Below are 23,702 nucleotides of genomic sequence, written 5' to 3'. Positions count from 1 at the left end.
TAAAGTTATACCTATACTACTTGTTTTGCTTGACAAGTAGGTAACGTGACCATGTTGTAGGGTATGCAAGAGACATCAAATGTCGAATTCAGATTCCAAATCCTGACTCGAACGATAGACAAGTAGGTAACACAACCATGTCGCAGGATATGTAAGAGACATCAAATGTCGAATCTAGATTCCAACTCCTGATTCAAATCCTAGACAAGTAGATAACATGATTATGTCGTAGGGTATACAGGAGAATACTGAAACGTTGGGGCGTTTGAATTTTAAAAAAAAAATGGTTCAAAGAGAGGGAGAGAGATAAAAGAGATGATAAGCTTCACTAATCCTTCATCCATGGTATAAAGCCAGTTCCTCTACAAAATACAAATACATGAAGTATAAATCAAAAGTGGAATAGAAAAACAATGTCCCAACTGAAATGATGATGGAATTATATGGAAACTCATGAGGCAAAGCAACACCCTTTTCTCCCACCAGCCTGGTCCTGTCCAGGAACAACTATGTTTGTCCCTTTAAACAGCGCTGGATTCACGCCAATATCTATCGATTCCCCAGCTGCAAGACTCTTCTTGCTGATTATCCTATAAATCTCTGTTAGAATTCTGAAGAACGCAGTTTCGACGTTCGTCGACTCCAGAGCCGACGTCTCCATGAAGAACAGGTTCTCTCTTTCAGCAAATTCTTGTGCATCTTCTGTTGGCACTGCTCGGAGGCTTCCTAAGTCGCATTTGTTTCCGATGAGCATTATGACGATGTTCTTATCAGCATGTCCTCTTAGCTCCTCCAGCCACCGTGCCATGTGGTCGAACGATTGACGCTTCGTCATATCGTAAACTAGCATGGCTCCTACTGCACCTCTGTAGTATGCACTTGTCACTGCTCGGTATCTGACAATGGAGATGACAAGATATCATAAGAAACTATGAACAACTTCATGGTAATCTACACAATTTAAGTTCATAACATCGATTTTCGGAATCTTATTTCGTCAGATATACGTATCGAACTCTCCTCAACTTCTCCATAACGTTCTCCTTCAACATCTCTCACTGATGATATCGGAGTTATAAATGACACACCTCACTACTCCTAACTAATTCAAGTCCTGCATAACTCACACCCTTCTGGTTAGCATTCAAGTTAACCCAATTCTCTCGTTTTCTTCCTCGAATACATAAACCGAACTCGTGGCTCGTTTATTCATCAAGACCCTATCCGAACTTCCACCTTTCCGATGGGGCGTCCACCATTGCTCTGCCAATCCATTGAGTTAGTACACACTACTCTCCTGTTGTAGAGCTAAAAAAAGCTCATATGGCGTTCCTTCGTGCGATGTCGTAGGAAATCAAGCTATCTTCGCCAGCTTGAACTTCACCGAGTACAAAGAGATTGACGACTCGTCCATCCATCCGGATTGACTCCATTCAATTGAGGCAGCTCTAGCCTTCTTGCGGTTAGTTCATTTATGCCTGACTTCCTCCTCATTATCTCACTAGCCTCTCCCTCTCCTTAATTCAACTGTCTTGTCCCTCGTCACAATTCATTCCTCCTCCCTTTGCTTCAGCAACTTATTCATTGGTTAATCCAAATGATAATTTCCTTTCTGTTACTTGCCACTTCAGGTGTGAAGATCCAACATCGATTAGAGAGGGAAACGAAACATTTTTTATAAGGGTGTGGAAACCTCTCCCTAGCAGACGCGTTTTAAAAACCTTGAGGTAAAACTCGAAAGGAAAAGCCCAAAGGGGACAATACTTGCTAGCGGTGGGCTTGGGCTGTTACAGATGATACCAGAGTCAGACGTCGGATGATGTGCCAGCGATGAGGCTGAATTCTGAAGGGGGATCGACACCAAGCGGTGTGCCAACCAGGACGTTAAGTCCTGAATGGGGTGGATTGGGGGGGTTCCACATCGATTGGAGAGGGGAACGAGTGCCAGCGAAGACGTTGGGCCTAANGGGATGGGTTATGAGATCCCACATCGATTGGAGAGAAGAACGAAACATTCTTTATAAGGGTATGGAAATCTCTCCCTAGCAGATGCGTTTTAAAAACCTTGAGAGGAAGCCTGAAAGGGAAAACCCAAAGAGGACAATATCTGCTAGCAGTAGGCTTAAGCTGTTACAAATTATATCAGAGCCAGACACCAGGTGATGTGCTAGCGAGGAGGCTGAACTCTAAAGGGGGGTGGACACCAGACGGTGTGCTAGCGAGGATGTTGGACGAACCCCGAAGAGGGGTGGATTGAAAGAACCCATATCGATTGGAGAGGGGAATGAAGCATTCTTTATAAGGGTATGGAAACCTCTCCCTAGCAAACGCGTTTTAGAAACCTTGAGGGGAAGCTCGAAAGGGAAAGCCCAAAGAGAACAGTATCTGCTAGCGGTGGACTTAGGCTGTTACATCAAGCTTCCGCACAACTAATCCTAAGTGCAACTCGAGTGACTCCAAGGCAAGCCTAAGAAAATTTTCTAATAGCAATTTGATAGAACTTCCCTGACTTGAAATACACTTTTGTATCAATCCTCTTAGCAAAAGAACAAAAGTTAGCAAACTCGAGAAAGGTCTCCGACTCCCCCCCGACTTCACTCACCTTTTCCCCTACCTTCCTCTCAAATTTATGCAGAACCGAGTCCTCTTGTGTTTGCATTCCGATCCTACAATAAGAGAATCACGAAAGTCGGGCCTCACCGTGTTGAACTACTCGAGTCCCACATAGATCAAACCCTTCTCATTTTTCTCCCAACAAATTCTTTCATTGTGTCATTTCCAAGCATACATAAAACAAACCTATGACTTATCGATCTTATCACAACAATTTCAATAAATCTGAAACAGGACAAGAATGCGCTGCAGCTATATATAAGAAACACAGGAAAAAATAATAGAAAGTAGACCATGCTAATACACAAAAGCTGATAAAATGGAACTTGAACACAATTCCAATCACCACAAGCTCATTCAAACATAAATGGATCTCTGCAATCTCTCTGGATTTGAGAGTACAGAGAAAACAACAACAAAACAAGTTTCAATTCTATTCAAGGGTTCTAAACTTTTGCTCTCTGATTCTAGCCGATATTGTCCACTTTGGGCTTTCCCTTTTGGGTTTCTTCTCAAGGCTTTAAAACGCGTCTACTAGTGAGAGGTCTCCACACCCTTATAAGGAATGCTTCGTTTGTTAAGGATTGTTGGGTGTGAGTCCTACCTTGGCTAATTTAGGGAATGATCATGAGTTTATAAGCAAGGAATACTATCTCCATTGGTATGAGGCCTTTTGGGGAAGCCCAAAGCAAAGCCATGAGAGCTTATGCTCAAAGGGGACAATATCATACCATTGTGGAGATCCGTATGGTATCAGATTCATGCCCTAAACTTAGTCATGACAATAGAATCCTCAAATATCGAACACCGAATTGTGAGCCTCGAAGGTGTAGTTAAAAGTAACTAAGTGTCGAACAAAGAGGGTACTTTGTTCGAGGGCTCCAGAGAAAGGAGTCGAGCCTCGATTAAAGGGAGGCTTATAGTGTTCTTTGTTCGAGGAGAGGATTGTTGGGTGTGAGTCCCACATTGGCTAATTTAGGGAATGATCATGGGTTTATAAGCAAGGAATACTATCTCCATTGGTATGAGGCCTTTTAGGGAAGCCCAAAGCAAAGCCATGAGAGCTTATGCTCAAAGTGAACAATATCATACCATTGTGGAGATCCGTGATTCCTAACATCGTTCCCCTCTCCAACCGACGTGGGGTCTCACAATCCACCCCCTTAGGGGCCCAGCGTCCTCGCTAGCATACCGCTCAGTGTCTGGCTTTGATACTATTTGTAACAGCCCAAACTCACGCTAGCAAATATTGTCCTCTTTAGGCTTCCCCTCAAGGTTTTAAAACACATCTTTCAGAGCTGTGCAATGAAATGAGTACTCATCTAGAAACTATCCTCTTATTGTAAGATCCCACATTGGTTGGAGAGGAGAACAAAACATTCTTCATAAGGGTGTGGAATCCCCAAACCCACCGCTAACAGATATTCCTCTTTGGGCTTCCCCTCGAGGTTTTAAACTGCATCTGTTTGCTAGGGAGAGGTTTCCACACTCTTATAAGTAATACTTCGTTTCTCTCTCCAACCGATGTAGGGTCTAACAATCTACCCCCTTCGGGGCCCAGCGTCCAGTGACTGCCTCTAATACCATTTGTAACAACTCAAGGCTTTAAAAGGCGTCTACTAGGGAGAGGTTCTCACACCCTTATAAGGAATGCTTCATTCCCCTAGCGGTCGGCTTGAGCTGTTACAAATTCTATGTTCTATCGTACAATCATTCATCTACTCAAGCTATAAGTTACAACAAAGTTGAAGAGCACATTCCAATTTTCATCTCTAAAAGCTATCACAGATCCAAAAGCATGAACACAATGAAGTACTCGACGAGAAACAAAACAAGAAGAATTAAACCAACATACCTCTCCTGTCCAGCAGTATCCCATATCTGGGCTTTCACTGTTTTCTGATCAATAACGAGAGTTTTAGTCTGAAACTCGACTCCAATAGTAGCTTTGGAATCAACGCTAAATTCATTCCTTGAAAATCGCGAAAGGAGTTGGGTTTTGCCGACGGCCGAATCTCCGATCAAAACAACTTTGAAAACATAATCAATCTTCTGATTATAATCCCCATATAGATTCGACATTCTAATTTTCTCTTCAAAATTCCCCACAAACCCACCTCTAGAACACGCAGATTAGACACATAGAAGCCCTAGAACTCAAAGAAATTTCCCATTTCCCGATCATAACAACTGGGAAACCCCTAAATCAAACACGAAGCTGAAGAATCAATCAATCAATGAATCAATCAATCAATCAATCAACCACTGCACTGCCTGAAATTCAACCCAAAAGGAGAAATGGAATCGAAGCTGGGTTTTGGAAAGGTGTGAAAAGGGTATTGAAGAGGAGGACGGAAGAGGAGAAAAGGAGAATGAAATGCGAGCGAGAAGTAGAAATGGAGAAACGGCCATTGTGGGGTCTCACCAACGGTTTTGTGGGCTTCACCGTGTAAAATTAGGCTTCAAATGCAAAATGTAATTAGGAAATTCGGTGTCATTTACAATATGAGGCGTTGCTCAAAGATAACCATGAGGTAGTCACAAATATTATACAAAAATCTTTTCGAGTTGTCCTAGGATTGGATCACCATGTTTTGCTTTCTTTTTTAGTATTTTTTTTTAGAACACATGCGTTTTCATTTTTTTTTTATTATTATTTTTTTTTGTTACGAACGTCGTCAAAATTGTATAAAAAATTTGGAATGAATGGACGTGGTTTACAGGGGTGTTTATATGATTTAACTCGAACTACGTGATTCAAATCATAAATGTTAGGTAGGTTTTTTTTTTTTTTTTTTTTTTCCGGTTTAGGTTAGGTTAAGTTGAATTTTTGGAAAACCGTTTATTCGGTTTGCGAGTTTACGATCGGGTCAACCCGACCAACTCGAAAATAAGGTTACAACCTATCTCTATTTTTTTAAAAAGATCCATAATATTTAATGTTTATAACTGATGTTAATGATACGTGTGACTTGTAAATATTCCATATTTAAAATTTATGAGATTTTAGTTATTAATATTGAACGTGTCATACTTTTTAAAATATATTTTTTTTAAAAAAAAATAACTCAACCCAACCCGAACTAAAAGTAGAGAGTCACCAACCCAAACGAACCCGAAATTTAGAGTTTGTTCAAAAGATTTTTCCAACCCAACGCAACCTGTGTGCACCTCTGATAATTATTATTAAGACGTAGTTTAATCCGTTTAGTTTTATGAGTATTTCATACGGTATGTGGCATGTAGTGTTTGGAGTAGAAAGGATAATCGAGCATGTTCTCAAGGTTTGTCCACGGAGGATGACTCAAGGCCTAAGATCACGTCGAAAAGGGTAGTCGATGGACAATAGGTAAATATTCTTGTATTACCCCTTATTGGTTGGTCCCAAGGGACGAAGAGGCTAAGTTAGCTGAAAGATGGTTATTGGTTGAAGCAAAGTGCCTCTACTTTTTCAGGGTAAAAAGGTAGAGAAAATATATATATTCTTTTTTATGTTTAACATATATAATATATTAAATACTAATTCAAACACTCCAAGTTAAATATATTTTCGCTATTTACGCGGTTTATATGTAATATATTTAATATATTAAATAATAATTTGAACGGTTTTAATTAAATAGGTCATTGTCCTTCTTGGATATACTTCTAAAATTGAAATTATTTATGCGAAGTTAGTGATACATTGTCAATTTTAATTATTCGGATTGTTTGGGTCACCGAGCACTCGATAGTGGATAATTCAGTTTCTCACCCGACATCGATACCTGATGGATAACGACATTTTTATCTCAACAATCAAAAGCAAGAACCCAGAGAAACCCATTCAACATAAAAAAGAAATCTGAAAAAATAGGACTTTCAATTTCTAAGAAGAAAGCAATAACAAATTAGTGTTGGATAAATGATCAGACCCAATTTGGCAAAGAAAAATCAATGATCACGTTCTACCAGCCTACCTAAGAAACAATAATGATCGTTCGACCTTTTCAATCGAGTCGTTTCTCTTCCTAACTTAAAACGCGAGCGAGAAAAATCAAACTTGTAACGTCGTCTCGAATCAATATAATTCAATTGGGAATGCACCGTCGAAGTTCGACGTCATCTGTGAAAGGGTAGTAACAGGTTAGTAGCATAAATCATTGGTAGAGCTGTTAGCTAAGCTGATTGATCATATTCGAGCCGTTAGAAACCGAATCGATCGGATACACATCCAGCCCTCTAGTCCGGCCAGGTGCACCACCTTTGAGCGAGGTTAAATCCAGCACGATCCTGCTTCCGAAAAAGTTGTAAATAAACACATTGAACACCCTAACTTTCAAATCATATCGATAGAAATCGTGACTCGAGTACTTACGTCTTTCGGGATTCGTTCTTGAGATTTGAAGCTCGGTTGGTTATTATTATTTTGTTATCGATCCTCGACACCGAATGAACGATCGGAGGAAGGTCGAAATCTTCTGGGATTGATTTAGTGCAAGTATTGACACTCCCATCAAGCCCCAAGAGTTTCTGAAATGATTTGAATCATCAAAAAGATGATTGAACACATAGTTTCATTCCATTTCATGAGGAATTACCTTGAGATTCTTGTAGCACTCTTCAAGGTTATCATTGTACAAGAAATGATCAAATATTCCAGATGATTCTCCTTGCACGATCTCGGCCTTGGCGTTTTGTAGTCGTTTGAGGATTTGTTCTTCGGTTTCGGTTCCCCTGAGGATGTAACAATGCATATATTCAGACTCGTAACGTGAATGGACGATGGTATCGTTTAACTCACCTTGCACGAAGACGTTTCTCGAGTTCAGCCATTGAAGGTGGACAGATGAAGATGAATATAGCGTCGAGGGAGCTAGCCTTCACGGACCTTGCACCTTGAACATCAATGTCGAGAATGCATCTCTACATGGAAGATCCAGAAGATATGATGAATATATCATACAGATTCGATAAAACCGAAAAACGATTCTCAAATGGAAGCAAACTGAATTTTCATACTTTCCCGGCATCGGCGACCACTTCAACAGCTTCGACACTTGTTCCATAGAGGTTTCCGTGAACTGAAGCAAACTCGAGAAATTTCCCCTCTTTTATGTCCTTTTCCATTGCGTTTCGTTCCGTAAAATGGTAATGAAGCCCATCTTTCTCCATGTTTCTCGGAGCACGGGTCGTGTGGCTAACAGAGAATCCAAACAAAGACGGGAATTCTTTCATGAGCATGGATATAAGAGTACCCTTACCCACCCCAGACGGACCGCTAACAACGATCGGCTTCTCAACAGTTCCCCTCACCCCTTTACTCCAAGCAACAACTTCACAACCCAAAGATCGTGTTCGTTCTTGGACATATGGAGTATTCACCTACTCGTATAAAAATTGATACATATCATAAGAATCAGGTGTAACACTGAGTGATCTTGTGTTGTTGAATCCTCATGAACACATACCTCGAGAAACCAAAAGGAATCATGTAAGGGCGATCCACCCTTAATAAACAATATACGATCTTCGTTTAAAGCTATTGCCGAATGCCCTTTACATGGATTCGGTATCGTTCCCAAAACGACAGGATCGATCCTGAAAATCCACCGAAACTTAGAAGACTAGAACTAAAAGAATAAATTGCATAACCACGGGAGAAGCTCACCGTGTTCCTGTCGAATGATCGAATACTTGAACTCGAAAGGACAATATCGAGTCATCACAGCCTCCGTCAACGACATACTACCAAAGCATATCAAAAAGCTAAGACTTTCAGAGATGAGTTCTTGATGCATCACAATAACTATAGAACAAACAATACAAAGTAAGTCAGCGTACTGTTTTATTGCCGATGACGGTGGCTGTTTCACAACCTTTCGATTTTAAACCGAACCCGTTCGGGAATCCCTCCTTCAAATCATGAACCAAGAAAGCTGCGGCTTCTCCCTAATGAGCACAAAAGCCAACACAATTGGCTCTTTTACGTAGTCCACATAATTAATCAAAGTTTAAGCATATTTTTGCCAGAACAGGAAAGGTTTTTTGAAGAAGAATTAAAAGCTCACCATGGAGAAATTTAATCCTCCAAGTTCTAGATTACCCTGATCAAGACAGATGGAATGAGAGATGAGATTCAAATCAAAATACTTGAGGATTCAAGAAGAAACTCAAAACATTCAATCATAAACACACAAGAAATTGCACGAAATAATGAAATTACAACACATAAACCAGCAAGAAAGAAAGAACGAACAAGGATTTCGTAACGGCCCAAGCTCAGCGCTAGTAGATATTGTCCTCTTTAGGCTCTCTTTCGGGATTCCCCTCAAGGTTTTTAAAGCATGTTTGCTAGGGAGAGTTTTCGACACCCGTATAAATAATGTTTCAACCGAGGTGGGATCTCACAATCCACCCTCCTTCGGGGCCCAGCGTCCTCGTTGGCACACCGCCTCATGTCCACCATCCTTCGGAGCTCAACCTTCCACTAGCACATCGCTCAGTGTCTACTCTGATACCATATGTAACGGCCCAAGTCCACCGTTAGCAAATATTGTGTTCTTTGGGCTTTCCCTTTCAAGCTTCCCCTCAAGGTTTTTAAAACGTCTCCTAGGGAGAAGTTTCCACACCCTTATAAATAATGTTTCATTTTCCTCCCCAACTAATGTGGGATCTCACAATCCACCCTTCTTCAGGGCCCAAAGACCTCGTTGTCACACCACCTCGTGTCCACCCTCCTTCAGGGCTCAGCCTTCCACTAGCACATCGCCTAGTGTCGGCCTCTGATACCATTTGTAACGGCCCAAACCTACCACTAGCAAATATTGTCCTCTCTAGCCTTTCCCTTAAGGTTTTTAAAACAAGAATGTTTCGTTCTCGGATATCACAGATTCCCAACTCAAGCCCTCCAAAAGCATAATAAACTCCAAAAATCCAATTCCCAGAAGCACTATCAATAATGTAAATGGAGAGTTCCAAAACACATAAAATCTATGAAAAAAAAACAAAGAATCCAAGCGCCAGAAAACAAACACAAATCCACGATCTCTAAGAATCCAAGCGCCACATTCAGAAACATATAACAAATGTAAGAACGAGGCAAAACCAGAGCCAGAATCATCAAAATCAAAGCCAAAAAACAAAATCGAAAGGCATCAGACAATGTTACCTGTTGCGAATTCCGAGCTAAGGGGCCGCTAAGCTCGCGAAATCGCAAGAGTAATTGAATGTGTTGTGTGAAACCCAGAAAAAACTTCGCTCCTGGTTTCTACAAAATCACAAGAACCCCAGAATAGAAGAAATTAGAAGCGCTACAGAAGAGAGAAGTGGCGTAGGGAAGTTTGAGGAGCATTCTCGTATTTGTAGGGAAACAAAGCGATTCAGAAAAATAAAAAGAAATAGAGAGAAATAGGGATGCGGGGTTTTGGTCGCATTCCATTCACGGAACAAGAACACCGACTTTCTTTTTCTCGCGGGATGCTTATGCCAATCGCTAATCCAATTCCCTTCTAACCCTTTCCACACCGTTCATGAATAAATCGGGACCTATTCCACCTATTCCATTTATACATCTTTTGATCCCTCAATCATTGTAACAATTTTATATCAGTTGTTTTTTTGAAAATTTTCATAAAAACATGATACTTGTCACAGCTCAAGCCTACAACAATTAGATATTATCTTTTCTGTCTGTTCTTACCCTTTGAGATTTTTAAAACGATTCTATTAGTGAGAGATTTCCAAGATTATCATGGCCCCTGCACAAGGATGACACACACAAATCGAGAAATTGTTCAAATTTTTAAATATTATGAGATTATGTGTTAGTTGGAAAAGGGGACGAGACATTCGTTATAAGGGTGTGAAAACTTCTCCCTAATAGACGCGTTTTAAAACCTCAAGGGAAGTTCGAGAGAAAACCCAAATAGGACAGTATTTGTTAGTGGTGAGCTTGAGCCGTTACACCAATGAGGACAAAGCATCCTAGAAAGATTCGTATTGGTTTGTGGAGATAGTCTTTACTTTTGGAAGCCAGCAGGGACGATATGGAATCCTTATCCAAATCATGACATGGATGNTTAGAAATTTTTTTTTTTTTTTTTTTTTTTGGTACTAAAAGATAATAACAATAGGAGTATGGAAATAATTTGATGACAACCCATTGAAATTTTTGGCTAAAAATGAACGATGAATAGTTTTAATATTGTCTAATTTTAAAGTAAATTAGTCGAGTCACGTTGTAACAAACAGGTACAAATAGAATAAAAAGTATGTCGAGTTGTCGGCCAATAATTTCCTCTCTAATTTGTGCTCCCCTACTCGAAAGCAACCATTCCCCCATTTAAATTCGAGGTTAGTTGCAAGAGAGGGAGAATACTACCCAAGAGAGACAGAACGTTATCTAGAGAAGAAGATGAGGTTTCTAAGATCGCAATTAGTAAGCTCTTCAACGTATGGTTGCACAACAACACAAATGATTGACAACGTCAGCACTCACGTTGGGATCCACAAGAGAAGGTGCAATGGAACGCAATGGAACAAGTGGTACGACACCACCGTTTGAAAGGAGTCACAGAAGGAACAAAGCAGGGACATAAACGGAGAGAGAAAGAGAGAGAAATGGTAGGAAATCAGGTGAAGAAGAAAGAACCCGTAAGTATCTGAATTTGAACTCGAATCAGATCTGAAAATCCAATCATACCCATCAACCGCTCGATAGCTAGCACTCTAGCCCACAAGAGATCCAAAATCCTACTCCAACATGCGCATCCAACTCGACAATGACCCGACCCCTAACAAATTCAATGTTTATCCATATATTGATGGTAAGAATTTTTTTTTTAATTTTTTTACTCAGGGTTAAAGGGTATTAATGATATATTTAAAATTTAATGGGTATTTTTTTAAACGTGATCCTAATGTTTTTGAAACACGGTATTATAGTTACCATCATACATATGTATGCATGCATGACATATTATTCATATTTATCATACATGATCCAATGTCTCATAGGACATAACATAAACCTGGTATCATAACATACCTGGACCAAAAAAATGTCAACCAACAAACAGAACCGAACTTTCAATTTTTTAAAAATTCAGCTCAACTCAAACTAGTATTTACAATTTGGGTTGGATCGTTCAGGTTGGTCGGATTATCAGGTCATACGAACACCTCTATTATTATTATTATTTTTTTTTTGAAAAAAAAATCTCCTTTTTTTAAAATAATAGGGATTATCCAAAAACTCAAATTTTAAATTAGAGATGGTGAAAAAGAGTAGTTTGGATACAATATTTTAAATTTAAATTGATAGAGTCAACATTTAAACGGATAATAATTAAAATTTAGTTCAAATTTCAAGGTTCGATCCATTATTAAGCATAAAGATATCGAGTCTTATCTCTAAAGACATCCTTTCCATCTCATAATTCGACGAGGATAAGTCTAGTATCTATGTCGGTTTGAGTAGAAGAGTTTGATCTTTCACTGACTCCGACACTTAATCTTTGTTAAAGATATTGACCTATTTTCGATGTACTTAGTCGTGAAATCATGAAATATTTGACTTTACCCGACTATTACGAAACTCCACAATTTGAGTAAGGGTTTTACTCGAGTTTCTTGTAACTTCTTTTCTGAAATCGACAATTCTTTCGATGTTGACTTCAGGGAGTAAAGTTGACCTATTTGAAGAAGATTTTAGTGCACAACGTGATATCGTAGTATGCGTTAGTCTGAAATATTTTGAAAATTTTATCACCATATCATGAGATCCCTATTTCATATTCAATCCCTAATCGACGTTAAGAATCAAAGACGATAAGATTTCTTGGATTTCGAGGAAAAGAGTATGATTGAGATATAAACGAGTTCCTTTTCAAACTCTCTATAAAATATTCAATTAATTAAGCAACGGAAACTAATCACTACATAAATCCGTAAGAATAAAAGATTAAACCTCATGCTTGAGATTTGAAATTCAGATTCAGCATCTAATGCATGGGACGTTACAAACGGTACCAAAATAGTACCTCTTTTAATAAGATGTGGTTTGGAGACGAACTAAAGCGGAAGCCAGTGGACATGTGACACTCGAGTAACGGATACATAAATGAACTGAGATCACGTCTGTGACACTCGAGTACCTCTCTTAATAAGATGTAGTTTCAAGGGTATTTTTGAAATGAAACAAAATATTAACAATTGTGTAACATTTTTTAAAATTTTAAAAATATTATTGAAACTTTTGAAATATTAAGAGTATTTTTTTATTAATTTAATCATCGTATGTTTTAGAATAGCACAACCGACAATAATAATAACGACAATAGACATTCAACGCGCATTGTCCTGAAAAGGAAACCTCGTCTAACTTGATATCTCTCTTTCTTTTTGTCACTTTCTGTCTCATTCAATTATATCCCTTTCAATGAACTTACGTGGTTCTCCTTACCCGAAGAACTTTGTATTACTAAGAAAAGACCTTGGTTCAAATATTCGAAGACTTTAACGATCTGAAAGGTTTAAAGACTAATTCGTCGTTAAAACGTTCAAAGCGTTCAAATATTCAAACACTGCAAGTTTGTCCATTTAAGACGTACATTTAGAACACACGACACAACGCTCTCTACCATTTAAGGTTATCCAAAGTGGTAGGGAGCCTTGTGTAGTTTTTTTTAAAGTACGAATTTTTATTGGGCTTGTTTAGGCCCATTACCATTATATTAATAAATCTGTACGGTTCAAATATCAAACATTTATAAGTCACATTACATTATTAATATCGGTTATAAACGTTAAATATTCTTAATTTAAAAAAAAAAAAAATAGGATAGGATTGGGTTGGTTTGTAACCATATTTTCGAGTTGGTTAAATTGACTCAAAGAAAAAATGTCAACTCATAAACAGAATTGAGATTTATATAAACAATTTTTAAATTTATAAATCTATCGAACAAAAATATAAAAATTCAAGGACTAAACTGCAATATAACTTAACAAGATAAGAAGCGAGAAATTTCTTCGGAAATTTGTGAACATACGTAATTGAGTTTATAAAAAATTTAATGCGTCACATTAGTCAACACCATATTTATGTACGATGGGATTGAAATATAAATTATGCAATGTTTTTGTCGAAAGTAAATTAAAATCTTTAACTTTACTGAATCATTAATGGCTACTTCAACCGATTTAGTCTACACATACCTCGATTATTCAAAATATGAATTCAAATCTCTATGCTTCGGTTCAAAATGTTATTTATAAACGAGCGAATTTCTTATAAGGACGTGTTTTAAAGTTGTGAGACTAACTACAATACGTAACGGGTAACAGCGAACAATATCTGCTAGCGGTGGAGTTGGGTTGTTACAAAATGGTGTCAGAGTCAGACATCGAACTATGTGCCAATGAGGAAGTTGGGCCTTCAAGGGGGTGGATAAGATCTCACATCGGTTGGAGAGGGGAGGAAAGCATTCCTTTTAAGTGTGTAGAAACCTCTCCCTACCAGACGCGTTTTGAAGCCGTGAGGCTGATGACGAGACATAACGGGTCTGACGCGTTTTAGATATCGTTAAGCTTTTATTTGATCGATTTTCATAGATTAAGTTAGTTCATGTTTTCTGCTCAAATTAGATCACGTTGAACTTATCACCAATTTATTGTTAATTTTAAAATATACATATTTATTTACTGATGTAATTATATATTTTTATTTATTTAATTTAATAATTCTTTAAATTATTTTGTTCTCCGACAACTCTTCAAAATATATATTGAAATTGAGTTGCAAATTTTAATTAAACGTTTGAAAATAAGTAAATAGATGTTTCGAGAACTAACATTTTATTTTTACTAAAAACAAAAATTTGAATAAATGACTCAAACAACTCGAACCAACTCAACCCAAAAATTTGATGGTAGGGTTTGTTCCACGACACCTTAAGATATTGATGATACGAGAAATATTTCCTATAACTTAGTTGTAAACAGTCTAATATATTTCATGTTTTGTACGAGACTTAACATGTGTTATGTAGGACGCTATGTCCCGAAAGGCGATGCATTGTGAGATCCCACAGCGGTTAAGGAGGAAAATGAAACATTCTTTACAAAGGTATGAAAATCTCTCCTTAGCAGACGCATTTTACAAATGTTGAGGGGAAGCCGAAAAGAAAAGACTGAGAACGATATCTATTGGCGGTAGGCTTGAACAATTACCAATGGTATCAGAGTTAGACAATGAGCGATGTGCTGGCGAGGAGGCTGAGTCTCAAAGGAGGTGGATACGAGGCAACTTGCCAGCAAAGACGATGGGCCCAAAAGAGATGAATCGGAGAAATTGGAGAAATGAAAATTACGAAAGTACCCTCAAGAGATTCTTGGACCTTGTCTTGTAAAACAAACAAGAAAACATACACAATTGCTAGATTCTCTGCATGTTTGGGCAATACAAGACAAATTTTATTTATTATTATTTTTATTTAAAAAAAATTAACATTAAGACCTTCTAGAAGGTCAATCTTAACGTCTAAACCAACCAAATCACGCCACGTAATACATTCACCAGCCGGCTTTCCGGCTTCCCGCCATCCCAAGACGACTTGTCGACATTATCGTTGACCAAGACAAAGTCCGCTCTTCTTGTACCGAATATCTTTTATTTAATTACATTTTCGTCCACCATTTTTTAAAATTAATTTTCTAAAAATACTTTTATGTAATAATAAAATTATTATTTCGGTTTATTTATTTTTCTTTTTATATATATTTATTTTAAAAAAATTAATGGACAATTTTCCTTTTTTAATATAAATTCTATTAAAAACCTATAAAACATTCTAATAAATCTATTTTAGAAAAAAATAATAATAATAATATAATGTATGATGTTTATTTCTAAAAATTTAAATTTAATAATTTTCAACTCTTAAAAAACATATATACATTTATTCATTTACTCAAAATATATTTATATATAAAAATCGGGTAATGATGAAATTAAGTCAAGCTAGAGAATATAATCTCGTTTCCACTCTCATCGGTTGACTATTATTATTAAACTTAATTATATTATAATTATAAGTATGAACGTATCTAGATTTGACATAATTTATATTTGTAAAACACTTGTATCAGTCATTTGACTTTTTATTTAGAAGTTACAATTTTCTCGTACACGGTTAATGATTTGCCTGAAACTCGTAAACTATATTGAACTAAGCTCAACTCAACTGATTAAAACGTCCTCGTTGGGATATCCCACTACTAATAAACACTAAAATCAGCAATATCACTAGGTCAATAACAGTTCATCGAGTAAAAATTTCAATGGTCGGTTGATTAAAATTAGGATCCCAAATTGCATCCGCCATAGATCTTACATGTAAAAGCTTCAAAAGTGTCTTTCGAAGCTAATATGAAATAGATTTCTCGAAGTCAACAGAAAAATTATTGTCTATTGCTAATATTATATCTTCGACCAAATGCTTAAACGTTCGATGAAAACGATCATTATAGACAATTTTAAATGGATTATAAAGAGAGCATGAGATCATTTCCTTAGTTTTATGATGATGCTTTAGAAATTTTTGCCCATGTGGAAATTGTGACCAAAATGATTGATAATTAAAGCATATTTGACTAATAATTCAATATCAACACATACCTAAGTGAAGCATTACCTAAACGGTTACTAATTTGATGAAAAACTATAACAGCTCGAGCTCATCGCTAGTAGATATTGTTTGCTTTAGCCCATTATGTATTGTCGTTAGTCTCACGGTTTTAAAACACGTCTTCTAGAGAGAGATTTTCATACTCTTATAAGGAATGTTTTGTTTCCCTCTCCAACCGCTAACAGATATTGTCTACTTTAGCCTGTTACGTATTGTCGTTAGTCTCACAGTTTTAAAACACGTTTGCTAAAGAGGGGTTTCCATACTTTTATAAGCAATGTTTTGTTTCCCTCTCCAACTGATCCTGGCAGTTTTAAAATGTGTCTACTAGGGAGAGGCTTTCACATTCTTATAAAAAATGATTCGTTGTCCTCTCCAACTGATCCTCACCGTTTTAAAACTCATCTACTACGGAGAGATTTCCACACTCTTATAAGAAATGTTTCGTTTCCCTTCCAATCAATGTGAGATCTCACAATCCACCTCATTTAGGGGCCCAACATGACTCACACGACGACAACAGTTGCTTGTTCCCCTCTCCAACCCACATGGGATCTCACAAAAACAAAAGAAAAAACTTCACGAAGCTTTTAAACAACGTACACTCAAAAGACATAAAATTTCTCAAAAAACTATACTTGTTGATAGTGATATTCCGGATCTTAAATATTAAACGAACAACATACCGGTAGAAGGTGCGGTAGGGCGAAAGGCCTATGCAGTGATGGTCCACTTTTGGTTTAACATTCTAACAACTTTTGTACGCTAATATTTTAATTTATTTTAAATAAAAGTGTAATTTTGGTGATGTTTATATATATATATATAGATAATTTTTTTAGGTTATTTGAATGGTTAGGGAGGAGGAATAGGCCACTTTCCTTTCAAATTCCATCCATAGCTGTGGCTTTGATTACAAGCGGCAGGTTTGTGTTCCCTTTATCGTGTGTTTATTTCACGCCTGCCCTTATAAACAGCCTTCCTTCCCCTTCTTCCATTTGATCTCCTCAAAAAGCTAGAACAGAGAATCCTCTGCTCCTTCTTCTTCTTCTTCTTCTTCTTTTTCCCCCCATACCCATCTCGATTCAACCATTTCCGCTTTAATTCGACTCCTGATCTTCATTTCCCCAATACCCATTTCGTATTTTTCTCCAATTTGTTCATAAACTTCGCCCAATTTCAAGATCGTCGTTGATTCATGGGGAACTGTTGCGCTGCACCACCTCGGGACACTGAGGATCATCTCAAAGGGAAGAAGAAGAAGAAGCCGAATCCCTTTTCAATTGATTATGGCGTTAACCACTTCGCCTGCGGTAACGGCGGCACCCATAAGCTCACCGTCTTGACCAACCCCACCGGTCGTGAAATTGGGCTTCAATACGAACTGGGTCGGGAGCTTGGCCGAGGGGAGTTTGGGATTACGCACCTATGCACCGATAAGGTCACCGGAGAGAACTTTGCTTGTAAATCGATTTCGAAGAAGAAGCTTAGAACCGCTGTGGATGTTGAAGATGTTCGGCGGGAGGTTCAGATTATGAGGCATTTTCCGAAGCATCAGAACATTGTGAGTTTGAAGGATACGTATGAAGATGATAACGCTGTTCATTTGGTTATGGAGCTTTGTGAAGGCGGTGAGTTGTTTGATCGGATTGTGGCTCGAGGGCACTACACAGAACGCGCTGCTGCTGTTGTTACAAAGACCATTGTTGAAGTTGTTCAGGTAATGAATTAAACAAATGGTTTGGATTCTTTTTGGATCATTCTGGTTGTGATATTTTGTTTCTTTGTATGTAATTGGTTTTTGAAGAGTGTTTTGATCTGCAAAATATGATTTAAGGATCAGAATTGATTATCTTAATTTAGAAACGCTAGAGAAGCTAGAGGATATTGTCTGTTTTGGCCCGTTATGTATAGCCGCAACTTCACGGGTTTAAAACCCGTGTACTGTGGAGAGGGTCTAGCCCTACTCCGATCAGTGTCTTGCACCATCCGTAACATTTGTAACAGCCCAAGCTCACCGCTAATAGATATTGTCCTATTGGGCTTTCCCTTTTTGGGTTTCCCCGGAAGGTTTTTATAACGCGTCTACGATGGAGAGAGTCTAGTCCTACTCCGACTAGTGTCTCGCACCGTTTGGTAACTTGGCTCTGATACCATTTGTAACTGGCCAAGCCCATTGCAGATATGTTCTCTTTTGGATTTTCCTTTCAGGTTTCCCCTCAAGGTTTTTGACTAGTGTCTCACACCGTCCGATAACTTGGCTTTGATACCATTTGTAACAGCCCAAACCCACCGCTACCAAATATTGTCCTCTTTGGGCTTTCCCTTTCGGGATTCCCTTCAAAGTTTTTAAAACGTGTCTGCTAGGGAGAGGTTTCCACACCCTTATAAGGAATGATCCGTTGGTTGGTTGGTGTGTTACTTATTACTTCTCTTGTGGTTCAGATGTGTCACAAGCAGGGTGTTATGCATCGAGACTTGAAACCCGAGAACTTTTTGTTCGGAAACAAGAAGGAAAACGCACCGTTGAAGGCAATTGATTTTGGATTGTCAGTGTTCTTTAAACCTGGTATGCTTTCCAATGGCCCCTTTGCATGTTTTGGTGTATTTTGCTCTTCATTTGTAGCGTATGTTTTCTCTTGATCGTGAACGTGATCGTGATCGTGACCGACTCTTTCAGGTGAAAAATTCAATGAGATTGTTGGAAGTCCGTATTACATGGCTCCCGAGGTTCTAAAACGAAACTATGGCCCCGAAGTAGACGTCTGGAGTGCTGGTGTTGTACTTTACATTTTGCTTTGTGGTGTGCCACCATTTTGGGCTGGTAAGTATTGATCTAACATATACAAATGTTTTGTTGTATATGTTCTGCTTAACTTTTGGTCGTCTCGATGCAGAAACCGAACAAGGAGTTGCGCAAGCAATTATACGATCAGTTCTCGATTTCAGGAGAGACCCTTGGCCTAAAGTTTCGGATAATGCGAAAGACCTCGTGAGAAAGATGCTTGATCCTGACCCGAAACGGCGACTGACTGCACAAGAAGTGCTCGGTATCGACTTAGCCTTAAAAGAAATTCAGTTTCTGTCAAAATAAAGCTGCATTAGGTTGAGTGTTGTGTTTGTTGTTTGTACAATGTAGATCATCCATGGTTACAGAATGTGAAGAAAGCTCCTAATGTGTCCTTAGGAGAAACGGTGAAGGCAAGACTTAAGCAGTTCTCTGTGATGAACAAGCTGAAGAAAAGAGCTCTAAGGGTAAATTTGTTTTATGTTCAAATAATTTACGATGGCAAATCTGATATCATGTGAGATCCCACATCGGTTGGAGAGGAGAACGAACCATTCCTTATACTAACGGAGCGTTTTAAAACCTTGAGGGAAAGCTCGGGAAAAACCCAAAGAGGACAATATCTGCTAACAGTGGATTTGGGCGGTTACAAATGGTATCAGAGCCAGACACGGGTCGGTGTGCCAGCAAGGACACTGAGTCCACAAGGAGGTTGGAGAGGGGAACGAAGCATTCCTTATAAGGGTGTTGAAACTTCTCCTTAACGGACGCGTTTTAAATCCTTGAAGGGAAGCCCATAAGGGAAAATCCGAAGAGGACAATATCTGCTAGCGGTGTGTTTTGGCTGTTACAAATAGTATCAGAGCCAAACACTGGGCGGTGTGCCAGCAAAAGCACGGGACCCTCAAAAGGGGTTGGAGAAGGGAACGAAGCATTCCTTATAAGGGTGTGGAAACTTCTCCCTAACGGATGCGTTTTAAATCCTTGAAGGGAAGCCCAGAAGGGAAAATCCCAAGAGGACAATATCTGCTAGCTGTGATCAACATCGTCATTATTGTTTCTTGCCATATTAAGACGTATTCTTCGGGTTACTTTCAACAGGTAATTGCTGAGCACTTGTCGGTCGAGGAAGTTGCTGGTATAAAGGAGGGGTTCGATAAGATGGATACTAGCAATAAAGGAAAAATTAACATAGACGAGTTACGAGTAGGTTTACATAAATTAGGCCATCAGATCCCGGATACGGATCTTCAAATTCTGATGGAAGCTGTAAGTTCATACCAAAACTCTCTCTTTCCTTTATCTCTATTTGAATACATTGAAGTAATTTTGAGATTACATTCTTTAATTCAGGGTGATATAAACAAGGATGGATATCTAGATTGTGGAGAATTTGTAGCCATTTCCGTTCACCTTAAGAAAATGGGCGATGACGAAGTGCATCTAAAGAAAGCGTTCGATTTCTTTGATCTAAACCAAAGTGGTTTCATAGAAATCGAGGAACTTCGAGTGACCTTAGCCGATGAGATCGAAGGAAATTGTGAAGAAGTCATTAATGCCATTATTAACGATGTTGATACAGATAAGGTCAGTAACATCTCCTCATTCAATATTTCGTTTTTTTGGTCAGTAGAATGATGTGGACACAGATAACTACCCCGGTCTCGGTCCCGGCCTGGCTTTTCAAACAAGAAGGAAAACGTTAGGAATTCTAGTTTGACTTCGATGACAACCTACGAATAATTTGATCTTTTATATAGCTAGATTTCGTCATTTGTTAACACTTGAACGTGACCGAAACAATCAACAATAAATGTCATGATCGTGCAGGACGAGCGAATAAGCTATGATGAGTTTGCGTTGATGATGAAGGCAGGTACGGATTGGAGGAAAGCATCGAGACAGTACTCTCGAGAGCGGTTCAATAACTTGAGTGTGAACTTGATGAAAGATGGGTCATTGCGAGTAGCACAATGATGATTTCTTTACAAACAGACAAGTTGGTCAACAAATCTTTGGTTTACTCCATTATTCTTTGTTTCTTTCCATTTTTTTCCCATCCTTTTTGAAGGTGGAAGGTGTGGATAGGACTTACAATTCTCATTGTAAATATGTGAAATTTATTTATAGCATCCCACGATACGGTCACGTTCCGTACTTCTCGCTTCTAAGAATGAAGACTATTCATTCATACAGATCAATACGAGTCTTTTCAACATGTTTTGTTCTCGTTCACATGCATCTTAAGAAAATTTCTAAGACCACTGAAAAGATTTCTAGACTAACTAGTAACAGGGTTTAATTAGCTTACTTGTAGGTTCTTTATTCGTTCATGAGTCTGATGTCATTTGCGTTCGTTGAATTGTTCGTGGGTCTTATTTCATACTTGGATGTCTCATTTCTAACTCATAGGCTCTCCGAGGCTATTATCTAGGTTTAATCGGAGTCTTCCAAGCTCAACTTAGGGTTTTGGTCCTATAATTTTAAAGTTCCTCATTTTTCGACCCTATTAGGGTACTCATTGGTTCATTCTTAACCAACCATTCGTCTTCTTTTCATCTCTCGTTGATTGTCATTATCCATCGTTGTCTATCATTCTCTTTCCATGATTTGTCCTTATTGTATTGTCTTTCATCTTTATTGCACCGTTGATCATCTTCATCGTACTACTCTCATCTTCATCGCACCTTTGTTCAACGCCAGCCGTTCATTTTTGTTACATTAGTGTTTGTCTTTTTTTTCACGCATTCTTCATTGCATCGCATTCATTTATAACTTATAATTTTAAACCAATTTTTTTATAACAAAAACAAAGAACAACAAAGAACATATGTCAATAATTCATGGTTGGATGATTTGTAAAATAGACTCTCCAAGTTGGTGGGAAAGATTGTAAGGAGGAGGGAATTATTGAAGGCTAATTGTGTAATTGCACGTAATTTTTTTTTTAAATAAATTTAAAAATAAAGAAATGTCAGAGGATACTCGATCGTTCATGTTGTTTGATCGTTTGATATACCTTTTTATCTTGTTTGATCGTTTAAGGTATCAAATTTAAGATGTGTCTGTAATGCCTCAGGTTTAAGATTCGAGTCAGAATTTGAAATTTGGATATGGCATGGGTCTGGCATTACCCTATATTCTCTATGATATGACTGTATTACCTACTCGATTTTAAGGTTTTTATGATTGAGTCATCCGGAATTAAGATGCATCTTATTGGTATAGGTAGTTACTATCAATTCTTTTGTAACGACCCATGCCCAGGATTCGGAATCCGGATTCGGCACCTAATCGCCTTGGCATTCCCTTGTGACATGGTTACGTTACCTACTACTCGCTTCTTAAGAGTGAAGATTATCTCCAATGACCAACACGAGACCTTCTATAATACTTTGTCCTCACTTACAAGCATCCTACGAAAATTTATAGGAGGTTACCGACATGAAATTGCTCCAAGTAAAGTACGATTGAGTATATGGCTTCTATGATTGAGCCATTGAAAATGAAGGTCCACTTTGTTAGTATAGTTAATGACTTTCCATTCTTTTATGTCTTTCTTCACTATTTTATCCTCAGCATCTCTCTTTCTCATTACAAAAATTCATTAATTCAGATTCAGATTCAGATTTTCAATCAAAATCATTTACGGTATATTGAGTTAGATTTTTTTGGATTTAGGTTCAGTTGAATTTTTGAAAAACCGAAAATTTAGGTTAGTTCGCAAGTTGACATTATTTTGGTCAGGTCAACTCTTCCAACTGAAAAATGGTTGCAGTCAATCTTGCCCTACTTCTAAGATTATTATGAAAATTAAGAATATTTGAAGTGTATAATCGATGTTAGTGATGCGTTGTGACGGGTGAACATTTAATATTTGAGATTTATGAAATTTGACTGATTAATGTAACATGGATTGTAGATAAATATGACTTTTTTAATAATTAAAAAAAAAAATACTCGACAACCCAACCTAATCCAAAAATTGGATTGAGTTTAGTTGAGTTGTAAACTCTATTCGGATTGTTCGGGTCATCCGTCTAACCAACTCGAAATTTTGAGTTGGTCCAAAATATTTCTCCGATCCAACTCGTGTAAACTCCTATTATTTATTATCATTATTTAGCAATATCTTAATTAATTGTTAATAAGTTAAAACAATTTAAAATTATTTGACTTTGAAAGCGAAAAGGCTGATTTGGACTACAATTTTCATTACATCCACTAATTTTCTAAGAGATTTGAGATAAGTTTGAAAACGTTAAATTTTGCAAAAAGTGGCAGATTCCACGTGGCTAAACCAAGAACATGCCACGTGGAATACCTGTTTTTTATTAGAGGGAACAAACAAATTATATCGCCAACTGGCAAATGATGCACAATCCAATGGCCACTTGAGTGAAAACACTATGATTTATTGTGTGTCAGAGCTGACAAGGAAAGTGATGACGTGGTATATATTTATCTTTCTCTCTGCCACGTGGCTTCAACTTAACGGCCCTAAATAAATAAATAAAAAAGGGAAGGGATCGTCTGTGGCTTACCCTACAGTGAACCCTCATGTGGTTTGTTTTTCTTTTTTTCTTTTTTTGTGAAGTTAATTCCAAAATTAGATTATATTTGTTAGTGAG

The 23,702-nt window shown here is 37.9% G+C and overlaps 3 protein-coding genes and 1 pseudogene across 3 annotated transcripts; 2 read left to right on the top strand and 2 right to left on the bottom strand.

Annotated features, from left to right (window-relative positions):
- Positions 1 to 323: 323 nt before the first annotated feature.
- On the bottom strand, positions 324 to 5,017 carry LOC111782067 (ras-related protein RABA4d). Its single transcript, XM_023662843.1, has 2 exons — positions 4,469 to 5,017; positions 324 to 896 (listed from the first exon to the last, which is right to left on the bottom strand). Exons 1-2 carry the CDS (start codon positions 4,693 to 4,695, stop codon positions 452 to 454), a joined length of 672 nt encoding a protein of 223 aa, XP_023518611.1. The 5' UTR covers positions 4,696 to 5,017; the 3' UTR covers positions 324 to 451.
- A 1,436-nt stretch (positions 5,018 to 6,453) lies between these two features.
- Positions 6,454 to 10,124, bottom strand: LOC111782066 (guanylate kinase 2-like). The gene is made up of 10 exons (XM_023662842.1): positions 9,764 to 10,124; positions 8,664 to 8,699; positions 8,437 to 8,544; positions 8,264 to 8,340; positions 8,064 to 8,193; positions 7,615 to 7,977; positions 7,397 to 7,518; positions 7,194 to 7,329; positions 6,971 to 7,125; positions 6,454 to 6,885 (listed from the first exon to the last, which is right to left on the bottom strand). Exons 2-10 carry the CDS (start codon positions 8,664 to 8,666, stop codon positions 6,768 to 6,770), a joined length of 1,212 nt encoding a protein of 403 aa, XP_023518610.1. The 5' UTR covers positions 8,667 to 8,699; positions 9,764 to 10,124; the 3' UTR covers positions 6,454 to 6,767.
- A 211-nt stretch (positions 10,125 to 10,335) lies between these two features.
- On the top strand, positions 10,336 to 10,398 carry LOC111782339 (annotated as a pseudogene).
- Positions 10,399 to 17,152: 6,754 nt separating this feature from the next.
- Positions 17,153 to 21,266, top strand: LOC111780951 (calcium-dependent protein kinase 32-like). Its single transcript, XM_023661319.1, has 8 exons — positions 17,153 to 18,003; positions 18,729 to 18,852; positions 18,964 to 19,107; positions 19,181 to 19,333; positions 19,423 to 19,538; positions 20,173 to 20,340; positions 20,425 to 20,658; positions 20,902 to 21,266. Exons 1-8 carry the CDS (start codon positions 17,482 to 17,484, stop codon positions 21,046 to 21,048), a joined length of 1,608 nt encoding a protein of 535 aa, XP_023517087.1. The 5' UTR covers positions 17,153 to 17,481; the 3' UTR covers positions 21,049 to 21,266.
- Positions 21,267 to 23,702: the final 2,436 nt, after the last annotated feature.

Source organism: Cucurbita pepo, chromosome LG19, assembly GCF_002806865.2.
Source record: "Cucurbita pepo subsp. pepo cultivar mu-cu-16 chromosome LG19, ASM280686v2, whole genome shotgun sequence".
NCBI classification, from domain to species: domain Eukaryota; kingdom Viridiplantae; phylum Streptophyta; class Magnoliopsida; order Cucurbitales; family Cucurbitaceae; genus Cucurbita; species Cucurbita pepo.
Note: the sequence above shows the minus strand (reverse complement) of the source record. Positions and strands in the feature narration are given on the sequence as shown.